Source organism: Orcinus orca, chromosome 15 (assembly GCF_937001465.1).
Source record: "Orcinus orca chromosome 15, mOrcOrc1.1, whole genome shotgun sequence".
Taxonomy (NCBI): domain Eukaryota; kingdom Metazoa; phylum Chordata; class Mammalia; order Artiodactyla; family Delphinidae; genus Orcinus; species Orcinus orca.
In genome coordinates this window covers 24,175,838-24,188,063 of record NC_064573.1, presented here as the reverse complement: position 1 = coordinate 24,188,063, position 12,226 = coordinate 24,175,838, and the positions used below count along the sequence as shown (strand labels likewise).

Sequence of the window (12,226 nt, the reverse complement as noted above, 5' to 3'; positions counted from 1 at the left end):
GGCAAACTGCATATTCCTGGGACAACCAGGTCCTCTTCCTCAGATATCTGGCCCACAGCTTTGGATGCATATGGGGAAGCTTCCTTTAAATTTCTAAATTCCTTCCTCCTCCTCTGTCAGATTAATGATAACAGTTACTTTTTGCACTTGTCTTTTCTATCCTCTTTAGAGTTGGCAGTTTCTTTCTTAAAAGACTAAATATACTAAATATTTTAGGTTTGCAGGCCATATAGTCTCTGTCACCCATGACTCGACTCTACTGTTGTCACTTGAGAGCAGCTGTGGAGACTACATTAACAAATAGTTGTGGCTGTTCTACAATAAAGTTTTATTTACAAAAAACAAGCAGCTGGCCTGCTGGCCATACTTTGCTGAATTCCTTCAATAGTCTATTGGTGCTGATGGTAATGATGACAGGTAAGAATGAATTACAATAATTCACTATCTGTCAACTGAAAATTTGATATGAATACCACAGCAATGTAGTAGATCAGTAGAATAGTGATATGCAAGAAGTGATTTTTTTTCTTATTAGAAATAGAAAGTGAAGCAGGTAGTAATTTTGCACATTACAGTATTTGGGTTTAATATGAAAATTTACCAATTTAGAACAAGTTGAACACATATATTCAACATGAAAGATACTTTCGATTGTATTAGTACATAAGAAATTTCAAATTTCTCAGCTTGTTTATTATTTTACTTTATTTTTCATGTTCAACCTGGTTTGAAGGATAGTTATTCTACTTTAATTACATATGATCAGCAATTACACTTGCATGGTACCCAAGTGCTCAAAAGCTTTATGCGCTATGGGATTTTTCTATATTTCTTAATGAAACTAGTATCTTAAGACTCATCAGCATAATCATGACACTTTGCTGTAACATATAATCTTCTGCATGTCTCTTGGTACACATGTACATACATTTCTTTGCATATATACCTAGTAGAATTGCTGGATGTTTGTTCAACATGTTCAAATTAGGTAGAAAATGACAATGAGTTTACCAAAGGAGTTGTAACAATTTAAAACCCCACCAGCAGCTCCTCATCCTACCCAATATTAGGTATCATCATCCTTTTTAATTTTAGTCATTCTGGTAGGTGTATACTGGTACCTCATTGTGGCTTTAATTTGCAATTCCCTAATTACAAATGAAGTTTTTAAAACACTTTTTAATATGTTTATTGACCATTTAGATACTGTCCTTTTTGAAGTGCTTCTTCAAGCCTGCTGTTCATTTTATTACTGTGTCTTTTTCTTACTGGTTTGTAGGCGTTCATTATATATGTTAAATATAAGCCATTTGTGAGTAATATATATATAGCAATATCTTCTTCCACTATCTGGCTTGATTTTTCATTCTCTTACTAGTATTTTTTGATAAATAAATTTTAAATTTTAATCTAGTTTGGTTTATTAATCTTTTCTTTTATTGCTAATGCTTGCAGAGGCCTGTTTGAGAATCTTTCCTTGTCCCCAAATCATGAAGATATTCTCCTCCATTATCTTCCAGAAGCTTTACTGTTTTGTTCCTTATATTAACATCTAGAATTCATCAGAAATTGGTTTTTGTGTATGGAGTGAGTAGGGGATCAGGTTCATTTTTTCCCCATATGGATAACTAACCATTTAATGAAAAGACCTTTCTCTGTGGCAACCTTTGAAACAAGCTGTGTTCACATATAGAGTTCTCATATCCAGTAGATCAAGTCCTCCTACTTTGTTCCTCTTCTACAAGGGCGTTTCAGCTATTCTTGGCCCTTTTCACTTCTAAGTTAATTGTAGAATTTACACATACATTTACACTCTCACATTCAAAAGAAAAATACTTCGAAGGGGGGAATTTCATTAAATATATATATCAATATAGGGGTAAAGATATCCTTGCAATAGTAATATTTCTAATGCATTAACATAAAAGTCTACATTTATTTCAGTTTTCTTTAATCTTTCTCAATGTTTTAGAATTTTCTAAGTAGAGATCATACACATCTTTCACCACATTTATTCTAAGGTGTTTGATATCTTACTATCATGCTATTGTAAAAGGTACTGTATTGTTTGATATCTTACTATCATGCTATTGTAAAAGGTATCTTTTTAAAAATCCATATTCTACTTATTGCTGGTATGAGAAATACAATTTTTTTAAGATTGATCTTACATCCACCAATTTTACTAAACTCACTTACTAACTCTAACATTTTATATATAGATTTCTTTGAATTTTCTATCTATACAATCATATCATCTGAAAAAAGTTTTATTTGCTTTCTAGTATTACATATTTTAGTTATTTTTCTTTCCATAATACACTGAATAGACCTCCAATCACATGTTCAATAGAGTATTGTTAGCAGATACCCTTGACTTGTTCGTGATCTCAGAATGAAGACTTTTAACATTTTATCATTAGATATGATGCTTAACACAGTTGTTATTTCTTTTTTTGGTAGATACCCTTCATCAGATTAAGAATTTTCCTCCTGATTCATTAAGTTTTGTTTTTTGTTTGTTTGCTTATTTGTTTTCTTTGGTTTTTTTTGTTTTTTTTTCGGTACGTGGGCCTCTCACTGTTGTGGCCTCTCCCATTGCGGAGCACAGGCTCCAGATGCGCAGGCTCAGTGGCCATGGCTCACGGGCCCAGCCGCTCCGCGGCATGTGGGATCTTCCCAGACCAGGGCATGAACCCGTGTCCCCTGTATCGGCAGGCGGCCTCTCAACCACTGCACCACCAGGGAAGCCCCTGCTTATTTGTTTTTAAAGAATAAAGAGACTGAATTTTACACAATACTTTCTTGGTATCTATTTAGATTTATCATTTGACAGTTCTCCTTTATTCTGTTAAAATGATGAATTACATTCATCGTTTTCCAAATGTTAAGCCAACCTTTCATTCCTGAATAAATTCACCTTGATTATGACATGTTATCATTTCACATATTGTTGGTTCAGTTTGTTTATATTTTGTTTCTTCTTTCCTGTCTATTTGCATAAATGACACGTGCCTGCAATTTTCCTTAAATTTTGTTAAATTTGGTATCAAGATTTGTTGGCCTCCTAAAATGAGTTGGAAACAGTTCCCTTTTTTCTACCAACTAGAGAGCTTCTATAAGACTGTTGTTATTTCTTCCTTCAATTTTCAGAAGAATTCATAGGTAAAAAATCATCTGTGCCTACAATTTTCTATTTAGGATGATTTTACATTACAAAGCCAATTTTTTTAATATAAACAATTATTTTGATTTTCTGTTCCTTCTGTGAGCTTTGCTTAAGTTTTTTCTAGAGGGGGAGGGGATGTGTCCATTTCATGTAACATTTAAATTTTATGGTATAAAATTACTTGTATCAATAGTATCCTCTGAGGATTTTTAAATATCTGTGGAACCTTTCCTGATCTCCTCTTATGCACTTGCACTCTCAATAATAAATGTTTGTAGTTTTTTTTCTTGATCATCTTTCTAGGGATTTATCAATCTTACTAGTTTCATATATTTTGCTTGTAATAGAAAAGCAGAAAGATATAAAATCAAAGATCTAAGCTTCTACCTAAAGAATTGAAAAAAAAAAGAACAAGTAAAGCTTAAGCAAGCAGAAGAAAGGAAATAAAGCGGAGACATTAATGACATTTTTAAAAATTGAGAAAATTCAATGGAATCAAAAGTTGGTCCTTTGAAAAGATTTTAACGGAGGGAAGGAAGAAAGGTAGAATGGGAGGGAGGGAGAAGGAGAGGGAAAAAAGAAAGGAGAAGAGAAGAGGAGAGAGAAGAGAAGAGAAGAGAAGAGAAGAGAAGAGAAGAGAAGAGAAGAGAAGAAAAACCTCTAGCCAGATAGATGAAGAATAAGAGAGAAAAGACACACATTCCAATACCAAGATTGAGAGAGGTTAACATCTCTATGGCCATTACAGATATTAAAAGGTAGTAAGTTTAAAAAAAAGGTAATAAGAATGTATTATGAACAACTAATGACAATGAATGCAATACCTTAGAAGTGTACAAATACCTTGAAATACACAAAGTACCAAAGCTCAAAACTTAACCAAATTGTATATGAAAATATATATAAAAGGATACTACATCATGGCCAAGTGCAGTTTATCCCATGAATGCAAGGTTGATTTAATATTCAAAAATTAATCAGTATATAATTCACTATATTTACAGACTGGAAAAAAATCCACGTGATTCAGAATATATAAAGAAGCCGTACAAGTCAATACTAAGACAAAAATCCAATTTTTAAAAAAGGAGGTATGGGGGGCTTCCCTGGTGGCGCAGTGGTTGAGAGTCTGCCTGCCAATGCAGGGGACACGGGTTCAAGCCCTGGTCTGGGAGGATCCCACATGCCGCAGAGCGGCTGGGCCCGTGAGCCACAATTACTGAGCCTGCACGTCTGGAGCCTGTGCTCCGCAGCAAGAGAGGCCGCGATAGTGAGAGGCCTGCGCACCGTGATGAAGAGTGGCCCCCGCTTGCTACAGCTGGAGAAAGCCCTCGCACAGAAACGAAGACCCAACACAGCCATAAACAGATAAATAAATTTAAAAAAAAAAAAGGAGGTATGGCTAAACAAGGCAACGTGAGGGACATCCCTGTGGTGATGGAATTGCTCTGAATCATGACTATTTCAAAGTCCATGTCTTGGTTGTGGTACTATACTACTGTTTTGCAATTATAGCTGTCACTGAGTGAAAACAGGTAAAAGGTACATGGGATCTCTCTGAATTTTTCTTACAACTACAATTTAAAAATAAGAAGTATAATTTAAAACAATGGGGAAAAACTTGGAAAATACTTCACAAAAGCAAATATATAAGCACATGAAAAGTACATGAAAAATGCTCAGTAACAATGGGTATTAAGAAATGATAATTCTAACCAGAATAAGATACCAGAATATATTTCACAGACAGCTAGGTCCACAGTGGATGATTCCATGTAGAGAACTTTGCAAAAACACTTGACTTACTCATTTTTACTATTACACATAAAAAGGAAAAGGATAAAAGTAAACAGATCAACAAGAAAGTTAGACTCTAGAGAAAAAGAACAATTTGTTTAAACACCTGAATATCATCTAGAATATCCTGAAATCCTTATGGAATGGACTTGAATGTTGACTGAATTTAATGCCTTCCCTATCTTACCATCCCTGTTTTGGCAGTCAGTAAAATTTAATTTTAATGCAAAATCCTGTGCTAACTTAAAATTGTTTTAATTACCAAATGTAATGAAGATACAAAAAAGTACACAAAATAATATAATAAAAAGTATATCCACTGTTAAATTATGTCAAATCTTAATATTTTGGTCAGATATGGTTCAAAGTTTTGTGTGGTTACTTCTTTTACTTTTGTTTTTGCTGCTGTTGAAGTGAAAAGAATATTACAGAGCTAGGGGAAGCCCCACTGTGCACCCTTCCCCATTTTCATTCCCCTTTCTTGCTCTGATATAGCCAGTACCCTGACTGTTTTACTTTGCATGTTCCACACATTTTCAATATTATAAACAGTGCTTTAGATGACCACTAAAAAGCATGTCCTCTCTGCAAATGTGCAAGAGTCTTCCTAGATAACCTTGGAGTGAAATGCTGACTTGTGGAGTATACACAGCTTCAATTTTGCCTGTATCCCTTAAAACTAAACACACACCTGTCTTATGACCCAGCAATTCTACTCCTAGGTATATGCCCAAAAGGATGAGTGCACATGTCCATCAAAATACATGTTCAAAAATGTGCACAGCTGCTTTAGCAAAAATAGCCCCAAAGTGGGGGAAAAAAAGCCCAATATCCACCAAGAAGGGCATGAATATATATACTGTGGCATATTCATACAATGGAATAGTACACAGCAATAATAAAGAACAAACTAATGATACAGTAACATGGGTGAATTTCAGCAACACTATTTTCAGTGAAAGAAGCCAAAATAAAAGAGAACACCCTAATTTCATTTCCTAATGCCCAGTAATAGTAAAAGCATTTTTCGTGTACTTTGCATTTGCTTACATATCTTCTTTTGAAAAGTATTTTTCCAAATTTCTCCCCAATGTTTTAAATTATACTTTTTTATTTTGAAATAATTGTAGTTTTAAGAAAAATGCAGAGATAGCCCATGTATCCTTTACCCATTTTCCCCCAGTGACAACTATAATTCAAGGAGAAGCAAAAACTAATCTATTAGGAGGGAATTCAGAATGTAGTTTGGTGTGGGATATTGACCAGAATAGGGCAAAAGGGAGTCTTCTACTATGCTAGAAATGTTCAATAACTTGATCTGGGTGGTAATAATACAGGTATATATATATACATAGAAACTCATAAGTTGTACCTTTAAAATTTGTGTACTTTCTGTTTTATACTTCAATTTTAAAATGTTTTTTAAAAATCATCTGGTTTTTCAACTTCTTATCAAAAGAAAGATAAATGCTAGTTTAAAAAAAAACTAAGTCAGTGCAAATATTTTCTCTCATGGTACTTTACTAAATAAAAGAATCAAAAAAATGTGTATGTTTTATCCTCTTTCTACAGTGTCAAGATCCCTTAAACCTTAGTTGAAATGATGGTCACGCTACGTAAGAGGCAAAAATAGTTTCAACAGGAACAGTAGAGAAGAGTAAAGATGACATGAAAGCTCTACTGAAGAAGAAGGTGTCTGTACCCAAAGAAGAGTGAGACCCCTACAGCCCCATTCTCCCAATCGACTCCCACACTAGACTGGAAGAATCCCTTCTCAGAAATTGATCAATTACCCCAAAAGAAAAGGCCTACAGTGAGTAGGACACCCAGAGAAATAGAATATGTAGAGCTCATTACGCTGAAGAAGTCTTGCCCACACACAGAACTTGCAATCAACATTTTAGTGCATGCTCCTCGATAGAAACAGATAAGCAAGAATCACCACACATTTCAGGAAAGCCTCCAACGAGGACTAAGACAGGAGCCAAAGATGAAAATGAAACGGAGAAAATATGCAGTATGTTTTAATAGCTTTAGAGGGGGTTCTCGGTTCTGCTAAAGTTGGGAGTTGCATTAGTGACTGGTAAATGAATATAAAACAGGGCAATGATGTGCTACAGAAAAATTAAAACATGTACAAGAAAGGAAATACAATTATCATACACTCCATCTGAGGGTAGAATAATAGTTAACAAAATCATGATAATGTAAAAGCTGAGTTAACCAAAAACGATAATAAGATGGAAGAAGGAAAAAGTCTCTGTGCTGGAAAGGGGTCTAGGAACCCAGAGGGAACACTCAAGATGTGCAGGAGGGAGAGCAGTTAATCTCTAAATCTGAAAAATCAAGAAATAACAATATAAGCATGTTATTTAGAAACATGGAAAGAGCTCACAGCATTTGTCTTTGGAGAGTGGTAATCAGGTGTGGGGTAGACATGGGGTCTGCTAGTTTGCATTAAAACCTAGTACTTCTGTGTAAGTTTTAAAACTATGTACATGTATTCCTTTGACACAAAGAAAATACCAAAGAGGAAGATAAAATCAGTTTGGGAATGGAACTCACAAACAGGACTAAAATGTAAAGAGTTAAAGTATACTACACTATTTTACATTGTTTTACAAAACAATTTTCAGTCCTCTTCTTCTTCCCTATTCTTTCACTCATTCTATATAAAAGGAGCAAACCTGTTTGATAATTTCTGCCACAACTAAAAAGTGGAAATGGAGAGGAAAAATGATCTCACTGCAGCAAAAACATTCCTATCAATTACTAAAGAAACTATTTTGACAGAGTTTTTAATAGTAGCTAATGGTCATTCAAAAAAAAAAAAAGCATCACTTCATAAATCTAAAGAAAGGCACACCATTTCTAAGTCAGGGACTTGCAGAAATATCTACCAGAAGGAAAAGAAGGAAGTAGGGTACTAAGGGTAGTAAATTTTATGGAGTGACATATCTGTTCTGTAACTCCGACTGAAGTGAAGGTAACTTACCACTTCATGAATGGATCTATTGAAGCCATCATCTTCTGTAAGGATCAACAATACTATAAGGGCCATATAGACATGGTGTGAATTTCTTTCTTCCACATGATACAGAATCTCGAGAATTGGTAAAACCTAGTGAATAAAAATTTTAATTTACTATTACCATTACTTTATTATAAAACCAATGTTTTAAACCTCTATACTTTTATCATGTACCCTTTGCTTTAATTTAATAAACCAGCGTGTGACTGAAAGTACTTTCCATTTGTATAACTAAAGGACCACCAGAGAAAAGCATCCTCTTCTGCAAAGGTCTGCCGCCATGTAAAGGTTGGGTTTACAGAGACCATTTAGGCTCATGGTCAACACGTGACACTCAATAGAGGCGATTTGGCCTCCAGCCTAGCAGGAACTTACACAATAAGGTATTCTTACAAACAATGCAATATATCAAGCATTACCTTCTTAACAGCAAAGATTGTAGGATAAAGGAACTGTTAACAACAAAATCAGATCAGCATAGTGAATTTCCTACCAGTAACATATTTTCTAATCACAGACTCAACAAATTATAGAAGAAAAAGGAAAGGGAAGGACATCAGTTAAAACATTATAAAAGTAACCTATGCAAGACATTAAAAACAAAAACTAATATACAAGCCCCACCTCACCCCATCCCAGCCCCCCAAAAAATCCCCAAACAAAACCTTCTAACTTTTCACTGGTGTTGCCGTCATATACAGACAACTGTTCCCCTGCATGATCTTTTGTACCAACATCCTTACCATGGAACTTTCTAGAGCCGATGATGTCATGGGCTTTCTGCTTATTCCCATCATTTTCCTCAGGCTACATCATGTTCAGAATTGTCTCTGCTTATATTCACTCACCCATTAGTAAATAAGCCTTTTCTTTACAAGTTTTTACTCACATGAGCAGTACACTGTCACACCCAATTTTGCTATTTAAGCCAATGTTTTCCACATATAGCTGGTGCGCAGATGGGTTCGTTCATCACATTTTTTTGTCCTTAGTGTCACTCTGACATAGAATATGCTCTTCAAATAAATTCTAATATTCCATGTTTACTCATTATTTTCATGTTTAATGCTGAAAAAAAGTGGCCACCAAATCCCTGGTGAATCCTGCTATCACTCTATAAAACTTGGTGCAGAGGGGACATTCCTGTTGCCACCAGCAAGCTGCCAGCTATTTCAGAGATGTTCACAATTTTATTAATGCATGAACAGTCCAACATTATCTATAATTATGTATTTCAAACATGACATCAACACCTTAGTGAGGCAGCTTACTTTTCATAGAAACATTTTTGTTTACACATTAGTTATAATGGAAATCAATAATTGCCCATAGGAGTTGGAACCAATTTCACTCACATAGTAAAGGGTAATGTACATTTATATGATATCTGGCAACGGTACCTTAAAATAACTATAACACTCCAGGAACTGAGTTCAGACAGCCTTAGTGTCAAAGCCTGTTGAAGGGATAGGACACTTGGGAAACTGAGTTGAAAAATCACCCTTCCTTTTAGCCATACTCATCAGGAATATGCGACAACTGTGACCAGCTACTTGAATTTAGTGAGCAGGCACTTAGTAGTGGAAAGGAACCAAAAGGGTATAAAAATCTTCTTGACAATGGCAGCCAGTGCTTCTTGGAGGACTTCTCCAGGCTGAATCATGGGCAGTGGGTGGCTGTTAAGGACCTGAAGGACAGGGAAGTTTGCTGTGCTGTGTGCTCTCTTGCTCTGCACTGTGACGCCATCTCTACGTACACTGTCTCCTACACTGTAAAACTCATACCTCTGCCTTTGCCTGGTGGCATCTCCCTATCAACCTCTTGACTATCACCTTTGCAACCAGGCAAATATACATATCCTCTTGGGAAAAGAAATTACTCTTCAAAATATTATAAAATATAAAACCATGTTTAATATGATACTTACAAGATTTTCCATGTCTGTGCGAGCCAACATGTATGTTCTAATATTACTATTCTGATGGAGCAATGTATACAAAAGGAGAGTTGCTTGATCAGATGTCTGCTGTTCACATAGGGCCATATACAAACTGTTAAAGTTAATCTGGAAAGCATGTGGAATTGACGAGGGGAAAGGACTGCTATCTGGAATATGGAAAACACAAAATTTTTTAAAATATTACACTATTTTCTAGACTGTGCCTGATATTAAATAATAAAAGTACTGCTAATGTATACAATTCAGTTCCCATTAATTTTGTGTAAGTTGCTACATTTCAGGCTCAAAATTTCAATTTGTATTCTAAATTCTACCTAAAAAACAACTACACTAAAACATGACTACAGTTGATAACACAGTACTGTACATTTGAAATTTGCTAAGAGAGTAGAACTGAAATGTTCTCACCAAAAACAAAAGAAACAAAAACAAACAAAAAAACAACCACACACACACAAAACACAAAAACCCAACCCAACCTAAACTCAGACAATTTATTTCTCTGTACTATCTAAACCACAGCTTTCCAATGATTATAAATATATGAGCAAATACCATGTAACAGAGTGACTTTTTTTTTAAAGCCAAGTATAAAAAAACACTAAGTCACGCAGTTTGACTCCACTACTATTTTTGCATTAACATAGCTGAATTAAATTGTCAATAAAAATATGAGCTTAAATAAATACAGCTCTGGGGGTAGGCAAAAAAACAACAACCAACCTTTAATATATACAATTTAACCACAACATTGAAATGTTTTGTTACCAAAACTAAAGGGCCATCAGTCCTAAATAAAAATATCTAGAGACAAACAGAAAATTCTCTTGTAAGATAAGAGTTTAAAAGAAAAAAAAACTGCCTTGAAGCTAAGTTAATTTTTTTCAAATGAATTATCATGGCTGAAGTAACCATCAATGTCATCAATCCATTTATGAAGAAAATAGCTAGGATAACATATAATTTAGATAATTTTAAAATGATATCAAAATCAGTATGTTCAATATTAGCTTCTATAATAGAACATATCAAACCTAAGACAACTCTTGGAAAACATAAAACATTTTTGTTTAAAGGAAAACTTAAAACTAATTGACTACAACCACTAAGAAAAATTTTTTTAAAGTAGAGTTACTGGAATGATGAAAAGCATAAATTACAACCCACATAGGGAAAATTCTTGATATTCCAAAACTGACATAGCCCCTTTCCTACAGTTTACTGGATTTGTTTAAAAACGGAAGCAAGCAAGGTTAGGAAGTTTAAAAGGAGGTAAAGCTAGGTCAACTGACTTAGAGAAAATTATAGTCTCATCAGATAAAACACTGGAACATAACAGCACAAAGAGCTGATATTTTAATGTGTTTTGACAAGTACGCATAAAGAATTGTTTTTTTAAAGACCCAGAACCACTAGCAAAACAAAACAAAACAAAATTTTAAAAAACCACTGCTTTAACATTTCCAGAAGCTGTGCTCTTATGGAAAAGAAACGTGTGCCAACAAAATCTTTACAACAGCACAGTCCTATGTCTCTCAGATTTTCCTTTTTAACCTTTTTATTTGTGAGAAGAATGCATCTAAAACATGTCTTCAACTTTACTACAAAGTGCCCTCACTTTTCCTTCCACATTCAGAACATAGGTTATTTTTTCAATCCTAGCACTGTATTTTTGACACTTACAAAAATAATTGTTTTGTAAGACTGACCTATATTTTTGCAAAGGATGGCAAAAAGGAAGTGTTGAATATATTGTGAGTATGCAAATATTACAGGATTTACAGAAGACTTGGTGGAGGAAGATGCTGGACACACTACACCTCTTTACAATGGAAGCAGAATAACACAGGTTCATCAACCTGTATTATACCTGACTACAAATGGAATACATATGTTGCGTGTCTATATGTTACTAGCTAGAAGCGCTATGAACCAGCCATTATACTGACAGCTTTATGTGTATTATCCTTTATTTAACCCATATGACAACCATGTCATTACTCTGACCAGTTTTACAAAGGATGAAATAGAGGCTTAGAGAGATTAAGCAACTTTTCCAAGATCATCCATGAGTAAACACAGATCAGCTCCTGTTGTTTTCACCACATTATACTGTTTCTTACAACAGCAGCAATAATTTAGTGAGTCCGTCCTATGATAAATGCTCATTTAATTCTTCTAAGAACCTTATGAGGTAGAGATTATAATCCCTGCTTCACAAATAAGGAAACTAGTATATAAAGAATATAATCTGGGATATGAACCCAGG

General features: G+C 34.5%; 1 protein-coding gene across 4 annotated transcripts in view; it reads right to left on the bottom strand.

Moving 5' to 3' along the window:
- The window catches only part of DYM (dymeclin), a 375,320-nt gene that overhangs the window by 230,213 nt on the left and 132,881 nt on the right, over positions 1-12,226 (bottom strand). For all 4 annotated transcript variants that reach the window (XM_033421381.2, XM_049697847.1, XM_049697848.1 and 1 more), the window contains exons 10-11: positions 9,925-10,103; positions 7,962-8,087 (exon numbers count right to left, since the gene is read on the bottom strand). In XM_033421381.2, the coding sequence (XP_033277272.2) occupies positions 7,962-8,087; positions 9,925-10,103 (305 nt within the window). The remainder of the gene's footprint in view (positions 1-7,961; positions 8,088-9,924; positions 10,104-12,226) is intronic.